Here is a 23245-nt window from a genome sequence, read left to right as displayed (position 1 = left end):
TTCTTCATCCCGTGCTGATTATTTTCAATTACGTAAGTACAGTACTTTCCACAAATTGCATGATTTGCTTTGTCCTTCACAATCATTCTTCCTGTAAATCAATTCAGCACAGATATATGTGCAACATTTGTAATTTTCTTAGCATTTCTGACTTCCTTTACTATCTGATTTCCAGTACTTCATAAGTGGGTGCTTTTTCTTACTACCATTTTCAATGATTTCAGTGGCTCTATCCTTAATGGAAATAATGGGATTTGTCCACTAAATGCCTCAGAACCAAGCAAAGACACGGAGAACAGGTAGTAGACCAGTGTGTTCTTTAGTTGCAGAATTTGCAATCACTCTTCACTTGGTCTTAGCCAAAAGGCTGAGAAGGGATCACAATAACTCTTTCTCCAGTACACTGAAATTTATAGAGTTGATGTCTTCAATGGTCAGAAGCAGAAAGTAACTAAGATGAAGAAATTTGCTCCAAGAGTTCAAATCCCACTCTTTGGCTCTTTTGCCTTGGGTCTCTCCCATTAGTAAAAGTACAGTATTTTTGTAGTTCAAAGAATTGCCAGTTAAAATACAAGACTCTTACGTAAATTTGAATTTCAGATAAACACATAATAAATAATTTTTAGTGTAACTAAATTGGGGGTAGATATATGGAAAATACTTTTGGTAATTTTGCTAATTATTGAACTGAAAATTTAAATTTACTTCCATATTTTTTGAGGCAAAGTTGTAGTCCTGGTTGGGCTAGAACTCACTATGTAGAGCAGGCTGTCCTTGAACACACAGAGATGCACCTGCTTTAGCCTCCTGGATGCTAGGATTAAGGACATGCACCAGGACTCCCAGTTAGTTCCGTATTTTTATTCATTCCATCTAGCATCCATACTAAAAGGAGAACTGACACATGCCTAAACATTCCATAAATTATATGGCTTCCATTCCTAGTCTCAGAAGACCAGGTAGGATTGAAGCATGCATTATAAAATAAAATCTTTCTGTAAGAGTAAAAAATATGAGGAGAAACACTCGAAATCTGGTGAGCGTATGGTGTGTATGGATGAGAAGCAGGTAAAAGGAGTTGCAGTCTAGTCTGGGACAGAACACTGCAGAGCCTCCACCTGGGAATAGACTCAATTGGGAGGTTTGTGAGTGGCAATGTCAGAATAGGGCTTTCAATTTCCATGTGATCAAAGACCAGAACACGGATGGGGAGTACCAGGCAAATGAGAGTGTGCAATGTGAGCATTAGAAGGGATGCCTGCCATTGAAAATAAGTGATAACAGACAGTATAGAGTGCCTGAGACATGTGTGAGGAGGTGAATGAAAGAGAGAGAGAGAGTGAGCCAAAACAAAATGGCCACTGGCGGTGTCATTACCAGAAAAAGAGAATTCATGAGGAGAAAATGTCCAAGGAAAGGAAAAGGACAAATCCTTAACTCAGATGACAAGTGTGGGAGGCGAGTCTACAGTGAAGGTAACTGTGTCCAGCATACAAGAGGAAGACATAGGTATGGGTCTTCAGAGAAGATTGACAGAAGCTTGCCTGAGACTGGACAGGACCAGGGAGTCATCAGCATTGCCTGTATGTGAGTCATTGCCCAGTTAGAGAGACTGAAAAGGGAAAAGGGACCAATAATGGAACAGTATAGCCAGTGCTTACCACTCAGAGAATACAGGCTCTTCACTAAACAGCAAGTGAGGAACAGGGAAGAAAAGCAGAGCACTTGAGTTGAAGCAGGGGCACATTCTGTAAGGGGCCTTAGATGGCTTTGTCTCACTGCAGAGCCATGGTAGAGGCAGAGAGCCTCACGGCTGACAAAGTGACAGGTGAGTTTCAAAGTGGAGCAGGGCTTTGGGTGGGGACAGACATGGAAGGGTAAGAGAAATGACATGATAAGGCAGAGGGACGTGGTTTCAGAAGTTACCACACAGCCTGCCTATCAAGTAGGCAATGTGATAAAGGAAGGCACGTCGATTCTGATAAGGAATTGATACCTTACATTTTTGAAAAATTAGAAAATATGCACAAGGATAGATCATATGGAGCCTTTAGGGTAAAATAATGTGAAAGGAAAGTGAGTAATGGGCATCTGACATCTATACTCCTTTCCCTGAAAGGACTCAAGAGGTACTATGCAGTGGTTAGTTAAAGAGAAGTAACTGGAGGAAAAACATTTTCCTTGCATAGTGTAACTTTTTATACTCCTAAATCTTTTTCTAGTTTTTCACATGTGTTGCTTCCATTTAAAATAAAAAAAAGTGACTAGAAATAATTGGTCAGTGACATTGTGACAAGTGTATTAGCAGATACTTAATTTTTAAAATGCTGGAAGTCTTTCAAATAAAGAGCTAAGAACTCAGGAGAAGGAAGAGCAGGAGGTGTGTCTCTGATAAGCTGGTCAGAATGAATTGAGGGAGGGATTTCCAAAGAGGTAATTAGAGGAACTAGACTACACCATCAGTAGGGAACAAGATACCATTGTCAGGGAAGACCTGGGAGACACAAGGCTAAAAGAAGAAACCTGAGGCCATGTCCCTATAGAGGCAGGAAGGGATGAAGTCAGAGCAGGCCTGACACAGGCAATTGAGAAGGGCGAAAGAAAATGTACACCCCAACAGAGAGGTTTTGAGGTGTACAGGAGTTCATGTAGGATGGCCTGTGTGTGATCAACAAGAAGGAAGATAGATGAGAAATAGGGGTCTCTGGGGAAAGGGAAAGACTAGAGTGACAGTTGTGATGATGGTGCTATTTGGCCATGAGCCATGAGTAACATGATGCTTGAGCTGCAAGGAAGACCCCGGGGAGTTCGTACAGCATCCAACTGCTGATGATACCCAACAGAGTTGTGACTTCCTCTAATCAAGCAGGGCAGGATAACCTGGGTATGAGTCTAGAAGAGAAGAGATGTGAAGAAGGAACACAGTAATCTGGATTAGCAGTTGGGGAGAGGAGGTGGCTTTATGACCAGACTGGACTTCGCTGTTTTCTAATTATGAAGCCACAGATTAGGCACTAGTCCCCTAAGCCCATGTCACTGTGTGTAAATAGGGACTAGAAACCTCAGATTTTTGTTTGAATTAATCGTATCTGCAACCTATAGACATATGAACAAAAGGTTAGTGATGGTTTCAGAGTAGTTCCCTCTATCTAGAGGCAGTCAAGCAGTGTGATTAGATCAGAAGTGAGCAGGTAGAGAACATGACCAAAAGCATGTCCCTGGTGACAGACCACATGGGATCATTCCCAGCTCTGATGCTCACTGATCATGAGGCTTGGGGCAAGCACATCACCATCTTCTTGCCTTTATTTATACAACTAAGTGAGGACATTTGCATCATGTCCTTGGGGTTAATATGAAGTATACAATGATGAAATGATACCTAGTATACAGTAAGCACTGTTTGAGACTTAGCTATATTGCCATTAGTTATAACAAAACCCAGCAGCTACAATCACACACATGAGGCTTTTCAAAGGTGGGAGTCTTGAAAATTGGAGACATGGATTGGCAGCTAAGAAATCAAGAGTTGCCAAGGATTGCAATTACCACAGACATAGATTACCATGGTTGACTATGGCTGACCAATTTCAAAGCTATTTTCTGACAAGTTAAAGGAAACTGTTATCGCTTCTTGGTAACGGTGAGGATAGATGAACAACCCTACCAGTGACTTGTGAAATAGTCTAGTATGTCTGGGTGCCACCAGAACTGGCCACACTGAAGTTTCTTCCTGGGCTGACTATTGGTTGGCTTCCATTTGTTTTGCTTCTCACTGGCTTCCCTTTCTGAATATTTTCTTAATGTAGATTCCTTAGCAGTTCCCTGCCTCTTACATTAGCAATTCAAGTTTGTTTACCTGATTTTCTACAATGGCAGTAGTGGTTACTCCAGGACCCCCACTAGGAGATAAAGCAGAATAATGTGGTTAGAAAGGTACTCACCATGCTCTCATATCACGCAATTGTAGCTTGAGTCCTAAGGATGCGTTCTAGTCTGCTATATGTTAAATGTGATGTATATTCAATTTGTTTCAATTTGCAACATATGAATTGAGTTAAATTTTTATTAGCAAGAAAAATTCATTTGTCTTTCACATTAGAGTCTGGGAAACATGGGACAGAGAAGTAAACAGTATGGCTTGAGTCATCAGGGCATTGGTTACTACAAATGACTAGAGAGGGCTGTCACTCATAAACCTATCAAACTTTTTACTAAGAAGGGTCTTTGAAAGGTCTGTTGTGCCTCCAGCCAACTCTGATAAATAAATTTAAAAAAGCTAAAATAAAATTATTGTGGACTGTTATAAAGTCCTGCTGTTTTTTTTTTTTTTTTAAGACTTTCTGAAAGGAGATTTCACAGTCTACCTAAGAAATATATATTTTTTAAAAAATAATCCTCTGTGTAGGAAAGGATATTTTAATATCCACCCAGACACCCAATTGCTTTAACAAAAGGCCGTTTCTACTCTTGTTAGAGATGGCAAAAAGCCATTGTTTACTAGCTTCCTCCTAAATAGATAGCTAGTCATTGAGTGTCTACTATGGGCCTAGTCTCTTCTTGGAACAATCCCTTATGGATCCCATCACCAAGAAGTAAATACTACCCTTGCCTTCCCAAGGCCCTCCCTATTTCCCACGCCCTATTTCTCTTTGGACCTTCCTGTGTGGGTGCTTCACTGCATTCATACACCCCTCCATGATTTCTTTACAACTTGGAAATAACAGGTTTCTAAGTCAGGTGTTCTGGTCGGGTTTTGCTTTGTCTATAGATGTAGATTATACTTAACTGTGTTTTTGTTTGTTTGTTTGCTTTTCCTCTCAGATATGCTGGAGCCTTCCATGCACTGCCTAAAGCCTTTGTGAGTTTTAGTAAAAGGAAGGTAGAGTTGAAGAGAACAGGAAAAACAACAGTAACACAATGGTGTGCAAAGTCTTGCTTTTGAAATAGAAAGGCCCAGCATCCTGTGCTCACAAAAGCAGAGTAGCCCTGCTCAACCAATGCTTTCATTCACAATCCCTTTGAGCCAATAAATCAGCAACTCTGTGTCTGTGAGAAGACTGATAGTTATAAACAAATATGTACAAATGGAAATGCAAAGGAAATTATTTTCCCTTCTTCCTTTCTCTAATTTTTCTTTCTTTCTGCTTCTTTTTTTTTTTTTCTTCTTGGTTACATGTGTGGTGTTGCATTCGTTTGTGCTTGTGAGTGCAGATATGCACAGAGGCCTGAAAAGATAATTAGATGCCCTGGAGCTGGAGTGACAGGCAGTTGTGAGCTGCCGTATATGGATGCTGAGAACCAAATTCTCAGGTTGTTTGCAAGAATGTTGTTAAGCATTAAACCATCTCTCTGCTCCCTTTACTCATATGAAATAGTTTTAATGTAATAGTTTATTCTTGCAGTCAGATGATTCTGAAAATTTTCCAAGGAGAGGAAACATGGTGAACCATTCCTAACCTTAATCTAAAGGGAAAGGATCGGAATGATGATGATAATTCTGCCTACTTATATATCAAGGATCAAAATGGGAATCTGGGTGGGGAAGGCAGCTTTCCCTTGCCTCCCTCTTTTGTCTCACTGTGCTAACATCCAGTGATTTCCATTTTGAGCTCATGCATTTTTACATTGGTAATCTCCCTGGCTCCTGTCTTCCTGCCTCAGTGCTTGGAACTCTAAGAATGTCTTTATCTCTACTTCACAAGCTCAGCAGTAAATCAGCTGCTGAGTACATAGCCAAGCTGCTTCCCTGCATGTGCTCCTTTCTTGGTAAGGTGTGTGCTCCCCAGAAGTAGCTTTTCAATGGTGGTATCATCACTCAGCAATACACATGGAAGGAAAAGAGCTGACTGGTCTCAATCCAGAGTCTTCTCACTGTGCCTGGTGTCCCGGTGTGATGTGTCTGCTGTGCTCAGTGTGCTCTCTGCCCTGGGTACCGTTCAAAGGAAACAAAGGGATGGGAGCAGAATCAGGTTGGTGGATGCCTCCTTGTCCCTCCAGAATATAGGCAGGCCTTAGCATGGAAATTCTGCAGTGGAGATGTGGCTTATTGTGCCCAGGGTTCTGGGTGGTGAGATCAGCAGGTCTGCCAGTGCCCATCTTCGAATCAGAACGAAGCTTTGCACCATACCCTCTTGCATGGCACATCTTCATGATGCTTTGCTTATTAAATCTGTCTGTGGACTTCTAACCCTGCAGCCCTGACTCCTGATGGCTGTGCTCCTCTTTGCCCATTATTTTTATGTGTTGACTACACTCCTGCTGGTTTGGTTCGGCTTCATCTCCTCATTCACTCTTTCATTTGATAACACCTTATTTTATGGCCCACTAACTTTTTTTGAAAATAAATTCATTTTGTATTGGTGTGACTAGCATTACCCATTTGATAAGTACCATTTTAGGGTGTGGGAACGGCATAGTGAGTGTTATGCAATTACAAGGTAAATATATGATGTGTTTCTTTTACCCCCTCCCAGCCCAACACTGGATGACAGAATAATTATTTTGGACCCATTACGTGTACTTACTACATAATCTGTTGGGAAATTAATTATGTGGTTAGTTCTTGCCACCTTCCATTTCCATACACTTTGAGATGATGCCTCTTATAGAACTACCTTGCTTTAGATAATCCTCCTATGTTGTGTTATAATAGCCATTATCAATCTGCTTCTGTGATGAGCCCTGCCCAATATGTATCTGGAAAAGAATGGGAAATCAGCTGTAGCACATCCTGGGGTTTGGGGAGACATCCACATCCTAAAACTAAACTAACGTTTTTATTTTTGCTTTGCCCATGCATTCAATAGGATGGAGTAGGAGAGGTATGGGAGAAAAAGCATGTGCCCTCTGAGAGAGCAGCCCCCAACAAAGTGTTAGAGTCTAATATTGACTTGGTATCAGAAAATATTTGCCATGGACACAAGAGCCCTTGACAACAAAGATATTAATGTTTCACATAAAAATTGCCCTCATGATAATTACATATGCAAAAACCAAGGTTATTACTGTGCTCTGACTCTGAATATTTATATCAAAGTTGACATATTTGTAAACTCTGATCTCTTGTCTTTTAACTCCCAGACCATGTTAGCATCTTACTCTAGACAGCTTTGTGCAAATGCATGTGCCCCAAGCCCCACATGAGCAGAGAAGCCACCCTTTTCTTTGTCATTTGTTTGAGTCTGTTGTTCCTCAAATAAAAGTAAAATAAAAAGACACTTTTTCAGGTAACTATGACTTCTTTAAATAAGTTAAGGAATTGTCTGTTCTTACTAGAAAAAAAAATGTTATATTCTTTGCAAAATTGATTCTCTCCAAGTCTATTACATGGTAAGCTACCTTAACAGAGTTAAGATATTTGACTAGCCCTGCTCTGATTTATACAAGGGATTTTAGAAACACGACGATTATGTGAATGAGAGTCTAGTTTGTAAGCTAGCTGATCTGAGCCGTAGGCTTCCGACTCCAGAAGCATATCATGTTATGTCCTGGGGTGGCGCTATGGCTTGAGCCCATGTTATCCACTGAGGTCTTCTCTTGTGTCTTTCAGGCATTGAGAATGCCAGCGATATTGCATTGTACTCCGGCTTGGGTGCAGCTGTCGTGGCTGTTGCAGTCCTGGTGATTGGTGTCACCCTCTACAGACGGAGTCACAGTGACTACGGCGTGGATGTCATTGACTCTTCTGCATTGACAGGTGGCTTCCAGACCTTCAACTTCAAAACAGTTCGTCAAGGTCAGCGGCATAGGTCCCCCAACACCTTATCCTCAGTACCACGGGTCGCTCTCACACAGGTGTTCCCATGTTCTTGGCCCGGTGTGAGGGTAGCTCTTGGTACTGGGAGCCGCTACCAAATTGTTTCCATTCATTAAAACACCAAATCTGATAAAGTGACCTTCCTGGTCCCCAACAACTGTGAGGTCTCACTTCATTATTGGCAACATTTCAGTGAAGTAGTTCAACCTTTGACATATAGAGTGCTTAATGAGTTACTATTCTCAAATTATCCAATTGTATCTCTAAAGAAACCTGATTTTAGTTTATATGTTTAATTGCACTAACTAAGATTCTGAGTACTAAAGGCTGAGGAAACAGCCCTAGACTACAACTTCCCAAACACTTTTATCATACATTGTTTAATAATTGCTTCAATTTCAAATAAGTAAAAAGGATTTAAAAGATGTCTGAGGGGTCAGTTAGACGATGACAAAAGGAAATTCCAGCCAAAATGACTTTCAACTATTGCCAAGTCCCACCAATCTTTTGTTGTAGGGAAAGAAACATTTTTCATGTCAATGCACAGCAATGCTCTTTTAAAAAACAGAGAGAGTCATTTGATTCTCTATTATAAACCGAGGATGAGATGCATTTGGTTTTAATTTTAGGCAAAAGGGAACTGTCTCTCTTCAAAGGATGAAGTTTCTGACCTTGACCCTCATCATCCACATCGTCCCCTTTATTTCTACTCATTGTATGGCTATTACCTGTCCCAGAGATTGATCAGTTTCTGTGCTCAGCATCTGTTGGGTCAACAGGCTGCTAAAATAGAAACCCAAAGTTGTTGGACCAAGCGACTGAGACACTAGGCGTGATAGGCTTCTCCCTGGGGCTTTTATTTCTGGGCCCCTTTGTCTTAAGCTGGTATTGTTAAGCCAGCATTGTGTACAAGTTCACATGCTTTAAAGCTAGTTATATTAGAGCACGAAGCGGCTATGAAGTAAAACAGTTATTGTGAGTCACTGCTTCACAACTATAAAATGCTAACACCCTCCTCATGGTGTTCTTGTGAAACTGAATTTGCCTTGAATAACTTGGGGAAGCCCTCGGCATTTGGGGAAGAGCTCATGTTCTGAATATAGCACTAGATAGTCACATGTCCTTTGATCAAAGGATGTCAACATGTTCTGTGGAGCAGCAAGTCACAGATATGAGAGGTGGGCAGTGTGGCCTGGCGTGAACATATTTGGAGAACAGTGGTTTACATAAGTTGGACACATCTCATAGAGGAGTGTCTCATTTTGTTGTTATATTGTGAATCTCTAAAAGAATCACTTCATCAAATCACCTGACCATCCTGTTTATTTTTGGTTAAGCATTTTATAAATCTCATGATAGAAGATAAAATATCTTTTGGTAACTGCTACTGTTCCTACATCCATTGATAATGAGCTTTGTTTTTATAGACTGTGACTTTACCTTCCACTGTCATGAAGATGATATCTTCATGAACAATATGTCTAGTACCCCAGGCAGGGGAACAGTAAGAATGTTAAAGCAGAATAGTGCCCTAGTTTCATTCCTGCAGTGAAATTGTAACAAAATACCCCAGGGCGGGGGGAACTCAAGGGAAAGAGGGTTTATTTGGCTTACAATTGCAGATGATAATTCCATCATTGCTGGGAAGTCAAGGTCAGAATCGAAAGCAGCTAGTCATGTCCCCAGTCTATCGCAGACAGAAATGAATGCTTTGGGTCTAACTTGTGCTCACCAACTCTCTCCACTCTTACACAGGTAAAGACCCAAACTCAGGGCAGAACGGTGCTGCCATAGTGACCATGTTCTCCCCACATCGGTTAACATAATCCAGACATTTCCCTATAGACATGCCCACAGGTCACTTTGATCTTGATAGTCCCTCCTTGAGATTCTCTTCTCAGGCAATTCTATGTTGTGTCCAGCTGAGAGTTCAATTAAAACCAACCGTCACAAGTATCATCTGCCAGGGTGTGGTAGAACACTGACTCGGGAGGTATAAAGCCCTGGGCTCAATGCCTAGTGCTGCAAAATATTAGACAGATAAGTAGATAGAAGGAAATCTAAAAGACAAGCATACAGATAGAATACTATTATTATATTAAATGATCAAAATGGGTTTCTAAAGAGAAGATGGGGATAACCAGAAGAGTGTGTGTGTGTGTGTGTGTGTGTGTGTGTGTGTGTGTGTGTGTGCGCTTCTGGTGATAGGACCCAGAACTTCACATATGCTAGGCACGCATTCTACCACTGTGCTACACCCTTAGCCTTGTACACACATCTATTTTCCATGTCTGTGTGGTCTAAATTTCAGAAATAATTTTCCCCATAAGCTAGGCGAGCCTTTTAAGAGTAGCCAAAAATTAAGCTGCAAAAGGTGGGGGATTTGTGATCAAATATCTAAGAGATTTGAGGATATGAGTATTTGAAGTCTCCATGGAAACTGCTGTTTCAAGCTGTTTTCAAACGGGTTACGTTCTTCAGTCCCACTTTTTCCTTGGGAAAACCACACACAAGAGCAAGGTCTTCATCTCTTGAACTCAGTGCAGTTCTGTTAAAAGGACCACTTGATGGTGGCTGCATCGCAGCACAACATCCCAAAGATGAAGAAAGGGCATTGTCCAAGGACCATGAGAGCCGCCTTCTCTCGTTGTATTTATTTTCTCTGTGATTCTTGGTTCTTAGCACATCCCAACAAGGTGTAGGAAAAGCCAAGGTGATAGATTCCCCTCTTGGCACTCTTACAAATTAGGAAAATAGAAAAACAATAAAGATTAATACAACACAGCCAAGAATTGAAACTTTTTTTCAATACCATATTTGAAACTTTTTTTTTTTTTGGTCAGGTCCCAAGGGGAAATCGTTTAATATGATTTGGGTTTCAATTTGAGCTGTCGTATTGATGAACAGATATGGGTTGGAGGCTGGGGAGTGAGGGTTGTTCTGTTATTTACTAATAAATGAGGTTACTTCATCACGAGAAAATTTCACAGGCTTCTTTTTAGTATTTGGCTTGGGGGGCGGGGGGCGAGAAATGGTGATATCAACAGATGATTAAAGCCCCGATCCAATTTCTTCTGTTTCTATGAAGATTGTTTTTGATCATTTGTGTTAAGAAGGAAAGGATACCTTTCAGAGATACTTCCCATGGAGAGTCCCTGCCAGTCTCAACTGGAGCATTCATTCCCTAGCAGAGTGACATATGTGATGTGCAAGGACATTGCCTCCTCAGAGTGATTCCTGAAGTCCCCTGAACTATTTGCTCCAAAGCACCCCCTCCCCCCAGCTCCAGGAAGCACACGGAATTCCACAAGGAATTCTTCTGCAGCCTCTGTAAGCAGCACTGAGAGTCACCGCGCTGTGGCATCTCTTGCTACTTAAAAGGAACAGATGTTATTTTGCTCCAAATTGGATTGCAAAATATCTCTCTGGTTTCTTTCTTTCTTTCTTTCTTTTTTTTTTAAACCCTTTCTTTGCCAGTTAAAATAATTACACAAACACTACCTGAGGCACTGGCCCAACCCAGTGTCAGTATTCCTCATCTTGAAAAGAAGGCATGCAAAAGAGCTCTGGATATGAAAGAGTGGGGCCCATGGCATTCAGAAAATGACCTAGAAGGCCAGAGGTACCCATTCCCAGGCACTGGTGTGTGGCTCCATCTGAATAAAGTCATGACAGCTGCTGCCAATCAGAGCACCTAACACTCATGCAGGGTATTCTCCCATTAATGAGAGGCAACTGCAGAAAAGTAATGGGGTGGCTTTCAGTGTCTGAGTGACAGATGGATGTTTTCTTACCAGGAAACTCTCTACTCCTGAATCCTGCCATGCAGCCAGACCTGACAGTGAGCCGGACATACAGTGGGCCCATATGTCTGCAGGATCCGCTGGACAAGGAGCTCATGACGGAGTCCTCGCTCTTTAACCCTCTATCTGACATCAAGGTCAAAGTCCAGAGCTCCTTCATGGTTTCCCTGGGAGTGTCTGAGCGAGCCGAGTACCATGGCAAGAATCACTCTGGGACTTTTCCCCATGGAAACAACCGTGGCTTTAGCACAGTACACCCCAGAAACAAAACACCATACATCCAAAATCTGTCATCCCTGCCCACAAGGACAGAGCTGAGAACAACCGGTGTCTTTGGCCATTTAGGGGGCCGCTTAGTAATGCCAAATACAGGTGGGTGGTAAGTGCGTGTTTGTATATTTTCCTTGTTTGTGTAAAGGATTCTTTATAAGCATGCGATAACACCCATCAGATTCATTTTGGGGAAAGCAGCAAAGGCTGTATGTGTACACACAGAGTGCACCTGAAGTAGGACCTAGCCTTCTCTCTGCCTGCAGGGATGGAACACCCACCATATTTGATGCTGCTGATGGTCATCTTTTGTCAGGCAGTGTGAGTGGGCTCCCAGGTTTGAGACCCCTTAGAACATGTTACCTAAAGCATGGTAAGGGGGAAACAAACACAATTCTTTGCTACAACTGGCAAATGCCATGCTTATCATATATTCCGACAATTTAGTGCAAGAATGGTCACATTTCTTGTTCTCTGGCCTATGAACACTCCCCATGACAGTGACCCTTGATAATCACAATGGTTCTTTCAAAATTATTATCACATTGGTTCTCAGCAAGCAATGATGATGAATTTTTGCATTCCTATTCTTTGAAATTCAAATATTACTTCCAGGCCTATGCCATACACGCAACTAACTTGTAAATATGTGTTTCCCCTCCTTTGAGTTTTAAGAGGGGAGATTTTCTCGATATTTTAGATCCCTGGCATGGATCACTTAAAAATGGCATCCTAGCTGTGGATTGATCTTCAGGGTTGCTGCCTGAGGCACAAGTAGAAGGGAAAGAAATTCATTTCTCTCCTGAGTCCTAAGTCATGAGAGCTAGACAGTGTGATGAGTCACAGGTAGATGCTAATGTGCTGATGGCTGAGAGGGATAGGACCATTGAATCTGGCCATGTTCTTGTAAAGAAATTAAGTGTAACACCAGTGCTAAAAAATGGGGAGATGGCCACTATTTTATTTCATAAAATGAACTCTGTGGCAGAGTTGGACTCAGAGTATGAGAGCAGCTACCTTATCTGTCTGGTTGTTTAGTGACTTGAAACTGAACTTCTTCTTAACTTGACAGATGTTCTTCTGCCTTCCCCCCAGATTAGTGGTGTCCTCTCACACACTGTTTCAAAATATACTTTATTTCTGAAAAATAGCCTCTCTTGCAGCTCTAATAATGATGGTGTTCTCCAAATCTTCCTTGCCAGTGTTTTAGGGCACACTAGGATTCTTGATTCCAATATGTTTGAGTGTCCCATCAGTATGATGCCACTCCAACTTTGGGCTCTGGAGGATAACTGACCAATAGGAGACTCCTTTGCCACATTTATTACATGTATTCATAAAGAAAAGTGAACATGTAACCCTTGTCTCACCAAAGACTAGGATCTGAAACCAGAGTTATAGGAAGTCAATGAATCACCATACCTTTATCATAGCTCCTCCCCCAGGTTCTCATCCTCGTTTATTAGGGAGCATGTGTACAGGGTGCATATGTGACTATATTTACATATATTGAGTGAGTACCAAGAGCAAAACATTCATTGCCCATTTTTGCTTAATTTTCATCAAAGAAACACAGAATGTATTTCATCAATGAAAATCAAGATGAACAAAAGATGTTTCTTTTCCCTTGCCTCTCTTTGAGGAACACTCATATCATAAACAAAAAGTCTGATGGCTTGTCAGCAATTCCCACCCAGTCCACCACGAGCGGGAGGCTTTCACGTCTCCTCACAAGAACCACTGGACAAGATTGAAGCTGCAAATGAGCTTTAGGAAAAATAAGTATGGGGAATTGAAACATGCTCCTTGTTATTTGCAGGGCACAAATGCAAACTATGCCCTAGGGAACTGAAGTGTACAGAAAGCATGGCTCCAAAATTAGATCGCTCTAATGCCATCCATCCCAAATCACCAAGCAGTACACTCTGTAAATCATTTATTATGCAAAATATGAAAGAAGAAACTCAGACAGGTGGTTCTGTTGTCATATCAAATTTTAAGGGAAAAAAAAACTGTTAGAGAAGCAGGTGGCATTGGGGAGCTGCATTTTTTTTAAATCAATGATAACTGGTGAATGACATGTTACAAATGGGGACTTCTTTAAGGGACTGTAGACATAAAACGTCCCCACTGTGTTCTCTTTTTCATAAACTGTAACTTGCCACCAACACACTAACGTTCCCTTCCCTATACCCTTGTTCCTGTGGTTAACTGCCTTCAACCTCCATGTGCAATGTATGTTTGGATAGGAAGTGTGTTTGAAGGCTAATATCATTTATGATTGAAGGAGAGTAAAAAACATTTTAAGAGCCAATGAATGAGCTTCTTGATTCAGGTTGAGTTTAGGAATAACATGAATAATGCTTCAATCTAAACATTAGGAATTAAACTTGCTTGAAAGAAATGAGATACAATAGACTCCACACACAGCCCCAGGCAATCACAGTCTACACAAGACAACCTAACTCAGAGCCTGGTTTTATACTCAGGATTTGGAATCCTTTACATACATTTTCATACTGGTGATATGTTTGTTCTGGGTCAGGAAATGTGCTAGGTACTGTTAATGTAATGTGACACAGTTGCCTGATAGTCTACTGAGCTTCCACAGATAAATCTTCGTGTTTCTTTGTGATCGCAGAATAGAGATCCCAAAGAAGAGTAAATAGAGAGACAAAGGCCAAACTAAGATAAGGCAGAATGACTAGGGCATAGGTTGTAAGTGACATATGGACATCCTGACTATCCCAAATTGCAGTCTGTATTCAGTACCAGCAAGGGATACCTACAATGGAGACCATGCCATTTGGCACTTACAGTTGAGGAAGAATGGCAAATGGAAAGGGGCATCTGATTGGAGGTCTCCAGCATGACAATTATAGTTATTCTATTATTGATGTGAAGGTGCAGAATATAAATGCATCTTCTTACTGAAAAGCTGTGAGCAGGATTTTAATGTGCCCCATTCTTACTTCTAGTGAAAGATATTGACAATTACTAGCATGTTACTGACTAATGATGTAAATGTGAATCACAAATGATTTGATTCACAATAAGTCTCACATTCCTTGACTCTGTAGCTGCTAGCACACAGAGAGAGAAGAACAGGAAAGCTTGTCAACAGCAACCTGTAAGCTTCCTCTGCAATTATCTCTAACAAAAGAAAAAAGGGTGAAAGCTGCATTATTCAAAACATAGGAGGATGCCAGAGATTTTATTTTGTGTGATGCTCTTACTATTTCTCTAGTTCATTTCTTTTTATAAGGAAAAGTCACATTCAAGAGAATCCCAGCTTTTTCCAGATGGCTCTGTTTGTCCAAAGTGAAGTGTTTTCTTCATAGCTATAAACAGGAAACTGGTGACATTTCAGATGCAGTAGTGTGGCTTCACAATGACATGGGCATTGGCATGGTTAGGTCACTGTCACTTCTTGGATGGTTCCCAGCTGCTGTTTGCAAATTTCAAGTCATATCACTTGCACAGTGACCTAGAATATTCCAAAACTCATCAGATACACAGTATTTTTCCTAATTCCTTTGGAAAAAAATGTGGTAATTCACAGAGCACATTCCTTAATCTACTTCCAGATGTTGCTTGTAAGACAACATTACAGTTTCAAGGAAATTAATTATTTACCCATCATCCCGGACACCTTTTCTGGAAATAAGAACAAGATATATATATATTAGTTTTGGTAGTTTCTGGCCTTAGGATAGCCAGTCTTTTAAGGGAACTGGGTGATGCTGGCAAAATTTCAGATGAAAATGAACATTGAATATGCTCTCTTTTGGCCACTGATATAGAGCAAGGTCTTCCCCATGCTTTTTAGAGGTCTTCAAAGTTTGATACTTATAAATCATACATTGGCAGGGGAAACTCCTTTGCATGGGCACCTATAAGGTGCCCAAATAGCATGCTTCAAAATGACGGGAGAACTCTGAATGACCTCTTGGCTTTTTTCTGTCTTAGGGGTGAGTCTACTCATACCACATGGCGCCATCCCAGAGGAGAATTCTTGGGAGATTTATATGTCAATCAACCAAGGTGAACCAAGGTGAGAGACCGAGAAGGCTAGCATATTAATCTTTTTTTTTTTTTTTTTTTTAATATCCACTGGGACTTCTGCAGAAAATCTGAATTTATTGTCTGAGGAGGAAGCAGTGACTGTCAAGGGAGTATAGTCTTGCATTCCATCTTAAGGTTATTGGCATCTAAACAAGAGGCACCAAGTAGGAAACAGATACATAAGCAGGTACTGTGCTTAAACTGCTCTACAGTCTCCCCTGCAAACAAAATTAAATGACCTTTGCAGGTGCTACTTGCTGCACAGCTCCATATTGGAGTCATCAGATGGCAAAATCATGACTCTACAGGTTCATCAGAAGACCTGCTCCTTACAAGCCTGGAGACAGTTTCTTAGATGATTTTCCTAAGTGTAGGGGGAAAAAAATGTGGTCTTCGATAGTTTTCAGGTCTGATGAATTTCAACAGCATTAAATTCAATTACATGAACAAATACAAATCTTGTCACATACTCTTTTTTAATGAAAGTAGTTGGTTATTTTCTTAGTGCAACTATAGTATTTGTAGAAATGTTGTCTTCTTACACACAGGATAAAGGGAGCTACTCTTTAGAAAGCAATTTGTCTCATAAACTGGATACATACCTCTGGCATTTTTAGTCATAACATCTTGGTTATTTTAAAATAGATTTTCTGTTGTTGTTGTTTGGATGGAATACATGAAAGAAAAACACTGGGAAGAAAAAGAGCCAGAGAAACATATGGTTAAAACAGATTTTTTATAGTGATTTATACATAAGGATTTGTGGGTACCCAGTGGTTCTAACTAGCTGTTCTGTGAGGCTTAAGAAGAATGCAAGACAATTGTCTGCTAGCTGGTAGTTGGTAAGTCTCTCAGGGCACTTATGTATAGCTATGCTATGGTGGGCACTTATATCATATCTTCAGTTGTATAGGAATCAGTTCCTTACCGACACCCTGTGAAGGTACTCATGCCTTAAGGAACTGCAGCTGGCAGGTGTTAGAAACAGACTCAGAGAGGTTAGCTTTGTTGTGGCATGCAACATCAGGCATTGAACCAGGCACTGCAGAATGCTAGGCCAGTGCTGAACCAATGAGCTGCAGCCCCAGCACAAGGAACAACAAGGGCTTTAAAGAGCTTAGACACAATCTTAGGTACGTTAGTTACTTAGATGGAACCTCTTTTTTAATCCCTAGTTTTAAAAATGGATAACCATGTGAGATTGAGGTCCCTGTCTGTTACGTGTATGTTTTTTAAACTCGTAATCCCCCAACAGCCAAATGGAGTTATCCCTCAGCATCCACAGAGGATTGCTTCCAGGACCCTACAAGGACACTAAAATCCCAAGGTGCTTGATCACTTTATATGAAGTGTCACAGTGTGTGCATTTAACCTATGCACATCCCACATCATGCTTTCTATCATCTGTAGATTACTGATAATTTCTGATACCATATTGTGCTGAGATTAAGACTCTACCCATTTTCAGTCCACATGGGATATTTTTGATCTGAGGTTTATTGTCTATAAATGTGGATGCAGAGGATACATTGTGCTTACTGAATAAGGTATAACCAGTCAATCTTCCCTGAGTCCTTTTGCCTTTTGCCAACACTGACTTCCCCAAATTTTCCCTTCATTGTAATCGATCTTCTACATCTGTGTTCAGCTTCTTCCATTCAAACCTATCCCCAAAGTCTACTACCTCATTATATGAGAGCCTGCCTAGGGCTACTTCACATTTTTCCAAGACAACTAATTTACAGTTCACCTCCATTCCCATCTCTTTCTGGAAGCTTCCCCTTCTTAAGAGGTCAGAAAAAGAAATGTGCCAGCAGGCATCAAGTATATGAGGACTTAAATGCTCAAAAAATATTGGAGAGGAATGATTACATTGGGTACCTTGCAATTTTAATACAAGAGGGAATACTGCCTAGAAACTGACAGAGTCTACTAACCTTGAAAGACAGGTCGGCCTGATGAGGTCACTGCATGGGCCACCTTTTGCTTTTGAAGTGCCATGCTAACCAATTGGACTTGCCCATGTGTATCTGGGCTATGTGCTTCTCCCTGCTCTCTAGGGTGGTGGATCCAGATAGGAATCATTTCTCTAAGATTTTACATCTGTGAGCTGTGTGTTTTCCTACCTATTTTACTGCAGAAATATAGGAGGGTGAAAAGCACATGTTCCCTGTTGTAACCTGCCAATGTGTCCTGGGTCCTGATGGAGGGGGCACACTGGGCCACTGGCTAGTCTACTGCGTTGGCAATCCTTACTCCCCCTTGAGTGACAGCAAAGTGTTTGTAAGATGCTAAAAATGGAAAATGCCTTTCTCTCTCTCTCTCTCTCTCTCTCTCTCTCTCTCTCTCTCTCTCTCTCTGTTTTGTTTGTTAAGCTGGGATAAATTTTTCTGTCTAAGCCAAGAAGCTGCTTTAGGTCTGTGTTCTTTAGCTTTTAATCTTCTGGCCATTGTAGGGTCTTCCTGTGTCCTATCACTTGAAAACCCATTTTCATTTTATTCCATCCATCTGTCAGCGGAAACCTGCCTCTAAATCCAGCACAGAGCAGGAATGGACTGTCCCATTTCATTTCACCGCATCCCTTTTGTTTGGTGGTGGTGTGAGAATTGGATTTGTTGATATTTACAACTTCCCCACACAGAATACAACAGGATCTTACAAAATCATTATGCTATATTTAGATTTATACTTACCATGCCTTCCTCTTTACAGTGTATCTCTATTATCCCTTTTCAAGTGCCTTCGCCAGTGTAGAACTCTGATGTGATTAATCTAAGCTTTCTGCTTGGTTTCTATGGATATATATATAAGGAGTTAAAGATACAAAATGACCCTTCTGTTAAAGGAATCGCACATGGCTCTACTCTCATGCTTTGGTGTGTGTTTGTGTGTGTGTGTGTATGTGTGTGTGTGTGTGTGTGTGTGTGTGTGCTGTGTTCATGTGTGTGTTGGTACATATATGTGTGGTTCATGTGCCTGTGTGTCTGGGATGATGGTCTGACAGGTAGCAGGAGGCAGCAGGCTACAGCAACAGCTCCAAGCTCACATATTCAACTGCAGAAGACAGACAGAAAGAGCACTGGGGAGAGCAGAAGGGTTGTGAGGCCCCCGAGCCCTTATGCCTCTGCTGCCCCTACTGCCTCATAATACAAGGTGATAAATCTTTCCCACCAAGGGCACACCTCCTAATCCTTCCCCAACAGTTCCATTGACTGGGGAGCCTGCATTCAAACACGTGACTATGGGAGCCATTCCTATTCAAACCGCCACAGCGCTCAAAAAGTTTTAGGGTTGGAGCATTTGTGATTTAAGGTTTTCAGGTTAGGGGTGTTCACTGTGTACCATTGCAGTAAAAAGAGTCATGGAAATAGTGAAAATAGTGTAGGTCCTTAATGCATGTTAAAGGCAAGGAGGCAGGAGAGGGGGTTGCTTCCTGAAGATGTCATCTGAATCCTGTCTGAAAAGACGAGAAAGAGGCCTTAGTGCTATCTTTCTCTCTAGGGAAATTTCCTCATGGTTGTACATCCAGGTGTGTGTGTGTGTGTGTGTGTGTGTGTGTGTGTGTGTGTGTGTGTGGCGGAGGGGAATCTTAAAGAGTGGCGTGACCTAAAGGTTTGGCCCTGGTTAAAGTCACTCTGGTGTCACGACACGGCGTTGTCTTTCTTCCAACTGCACTGCAGCCTTACAGCAGATGGACGAACTAGTTTCATGCAGTGTCCCATTCACAAACCAGGATAGAATGGCCTCAGGCGTGGGGACTAGAGTGGTCCATAGAAAGTGAGTGGTAGCCATATAGGGCCTTCCGAGGAGACTTGCAGATGAGAAACCCCTGATTTCTGGATGGAGGCTGCACATCTCTGGCCTGCGTGCACCTGGTGACTCAAATAAGCTCACCCCAGCATCTTCTACATTGTCATTCACAACACTTGGGTTTAAGTTTTTGTTGTTTTGTTTTGTTTTATGTTTTCTCAGCTATCATTGGTGGGGGATTTCATCCTTTACAGATTAACCAATATCTAACCATTTTATAAAAGTTAAATTCAGGTATTCAAATAAAAGGATTCCATGCTGTGGCCCTTTCTGGCCATTCTACAAGAGAACATTATATGTCACATTGGACGACCCCTCCTCACCCAGCTCTCTGCAGCCCACCCCACCAATGGCTGGAGAGTAAAGAGCTGGACCAGAAAATTATTACGGGGAGCTTTCTTCTGAGAAGCAATAAAATGAAACCATAGGCAAACATTCATTTCTTTTTCCAATTACACTGTCATGTGGATATCCCAGACCAAATACTTAGACCAGCATCAGAAATGTAAGTGATCTTGCTGAGGCTTTACAAAAGGACATGTATTTTGGCATTTGGGTACAGCATGGATTGGATATTTTAACCATTTTGTGTCCTAGGTCTTCGTATGTATGTATGTATGTATGTATGTATGTATGTATGTATGAATGAAATTATATAGTATACCTAGTGGGTACAAAGTTTGAGGAGGTAGATTTTAGGGCATTTGAAATACCTTTTTGAAAGATGCATAGATAGTGTATGCTGGCTTTAATAGCAGAGTGTGAAATGACATCAACTGCTAAGAAGGCAGAAGAGCTCTGGAATTCTGAGAAGGGAAGATAAACTTTCTTCCCCAAGATGAGTTTCTCTCATACTATCAATAGCTTTATGTGGGATTTCACAGTAGACACACACACACACACACACACACACACACTCACATGAATTCATACCCCATGTACACACACACACACACACACACACACACACACACACTCACATGCACATGAATTCATACCCCATGTACACACACACACACACACACACACACACACACATGCATACATTTATAAATAAATATAAATGCATATACCTTCCCGTAGATCATGCCTTGTAGGGAATGTGCTGGAAAATGTTGTTAGTCTTATTTGAGATGACCTTATTTTTAGAAGGATAAGAAGAAAACATGGATGTATTCATTTTTTATCAATGAGATTAAAAAAAAAAAAAAAAGAGGCCAACTGGCCATTAACAGAAATGGAGGTTTATGACGTGATGTGTTTGTAGTGAAGTATCTTTATGTCAAACTAATATTTGAAGTCCTTGTCCTAGAAGGGCCTCCCATCCCAGTACAAGACTAAACAATACCTTACTCAAAAGCCTCCACTTCTCAAGAGATAAAGAAGTCTTGATCCCAGATTACTAGAATTATATAGTAGTCTGCATTTAATCTTACCCTCTTGAGTCAGGATAAGAGCAATTGCTATTCATTGACCCTGACAGCAGGTGGCTGGGCAGGATGCTGCTGGTGCTGCTGGTACTGCTGGTACTAATGCTGGTGCTGATGCTGCTAGTGCTGCTTTTACTGCTGGTACTGCTGGTGCTGGTGCTGATGTTGGTATTGCTGGTGGTGCTGGTACTAAGGCTGGTGCTGCTGGTACTAATCCTGGTGGTGCTGCTGGTACTAATCATGGTGCTTCTGGTGCTGCTGCACAGACAGTCTGGTTAAACACTCGCAGGCTAACCCAGTACTATTCGCCTTCCAAACTTGGTGAATTTATGTCTAGTTGAAGCTATCTCTCTCTCTTTATATGGGTAAAATAAAGCAGAGCTGTCTCATGACAAACAGTTGTGGACATGTAGAATAGCCTCCACGACTGATGTTGTGAAAGCAGTTTGGTCAATAATTGTGAAGTGTTAGGTGTGTTCAGTTATGGACCAAGGAGACTTATGATACTACAGATACAAGGTGGAAGAGGAAGGGTCTAGTTATGCAACACAGAAGTGGTTGGGACCCAGTGGGCATGCTGTTTGTTTCTTCTCTATTTGTGGAACTGACAGGGCTCAGAAGCTGATTAGAAAGTTATTGTCAATTACCCCAACATTTGACTTTAGAGATTAGCCAGTCATAACACCAAGGCCAGTTTTGCACTTCCCTTTACCTTGTTGAGAAACAGCATCTCACCCCAGCACTACACCCATGCACACACATTGCCTCCTGCCTTCCTGTTGTAGCAAGAATGCAACTGAAGAAAGACAGAAAAAAATAAATAAATCACATTTTAGAGGAACATAATCTCAAAAATGGTTTTGGTTTTGGTTTTGGGTTTTTGCCCTCTCCAAAGATGCAAGAGAATTGGCTACAAAATTGAAATTATTTGTAGGGAAATGGCATTGGTAGCTGTTCTCATTACATACCAGTTTCTTTACCAGCTCCATGTTACCGGGATCCAGGAGAAAACCTTTGTGAATATAGGGCATGGTGGCTTTCCTTGTTGGTTTTCTGTTGCTATGACAAAGGCCATATCCTAAAGCAACTTGGGGAAGAGAGGTTTCTTTCATCCTACAACTCCTAGGTCATTGTCCAACACTGAGGGAATTCAGGGCAGGGACAAAGGCAGGGACTGAAGCAGAGGCCATGGTGGAACTCTGCCTACTGGCTTGCTACCCAGGGCTTGCTCAGCTTGCTTTCCATGTACCATCCAGGACCACCTGCCCAGGTATGGCACTGCCCCGCAGTAAGTGAGGCCCTCCCACATCAATCATTAATCAAGACTTGCCTACAGGCAATTTAATGGAGACATTTTCTTAATTGAGATTCCTCTTCCTAGATAATTATAGCTTATGTCAATTTGACAAAAAAAGTAACCAGGACAGTGGCAAAGCCAAGGGAAGAGGGATAATTTCCAGGCTCCATATTCCCAAGAAGTGAGATAAACCCTAGCTCTGAGATGTGGGCCACAGCTTTTCCAGGCTGCTGCAGTGTTCCCGGGGGAGCTGTTGCCAATAGGGGCCATAGGGGACTGCTGGTGCTTACATACAACTGTTGGCGAGCTGGTCACATACACCCACCATCACTGAGAAGTTTTAGAACCAGCGCTCATCTAGCTCATCTACAATGAGCCCATTAAGGATTCTTGTCTTTAAAATCTTTCTAAGTCATCTAAGAAAACCATCACTGGGGTTGGGGATTTAGCTCAGTGGTAGAGTGCTTGCTTGCCTAGCAAGCACAAGGCCTGGGGTTTCACTACCTTGCTTCAGATAGTTAAGTAAAAAGGTATAAGTTCTCTGTTTCTTTCCTAGGAGAACAGCTAGGGCATATGTTTGTAAAAAACTATGGGGAAGCTGACAGGGTCTCCTTTCCTATACAGACATTAAGTGTCAGCCTCCTGTGTGCATACACTCATTGTCAAATTGTCCCTGAAAATGCCCTCTCAGACACACCCAGGAGAGCTGTTCCTCACTAATCACCTAGGTGTTTCTTAATGCCATCAAGTTACAATCAAAATTGACCATCTCACTGGTCAAGATGTATGTACACATGCACAAAGGTAGACA

At 41.5% G+C, this 23245-nt stretch overlaps 1 protein-coding gene across 7 annotated transcripts in view; it reads left to right on the top strand.

The window, feature by feature from the left end:
* Unc5d (unc-5 netrin receptor D) overlaps window positions 1-23245 on the top strand; it is a 548490-nt gene that overhangs the window by 464778 nt on the left and 60467 nt on the right. For 2 of the 7 annotated variants that reach the window (XM_036209476.1, XM_036209472.1), the window contains 4 exons: window positions 6810-6824; window positions 7553-7738; window positions 11557-11934; window positions 15802-15886. In XM_036209476.1, coding sequence (XP_036065369.1) covers window positions 6810-6824; window positions 7553-7738; window positions 11557-11934; window positions 15802-15886 — 664 coding nt within the window. The remainder of the gene's footprint in view (window positions 1-6809; window positions 6825-7552; window positions 7739-11556; window positions 11935-15801; window positions 15887-23245) is intronic. The other 5 variants (XM_036209478.1, XM_036209475.1, XM_036209477.1 and 2 more) reach the window with 3 other exon arrangements.

The sequence above is a fragment of the Onychomys torridus genome, chromosome 17 (genome assembly GCF_903995425.1).
Source record: "Onychomys torridus chromosome 17, mOncTor1.1, whole genome shotgun sequence".
Taxonomy (NCBI): domain Eukaryota; kingdom Metazoa; phylum Chordata; class Mammalia; order Rodentia; family Cricetidae; genus Onychomys; species Onychomys torridus.
Note: the sequence above shows the minus strand (reverse complement) of the source record. Positions and strands in the feature narration are given on the sequence as shown.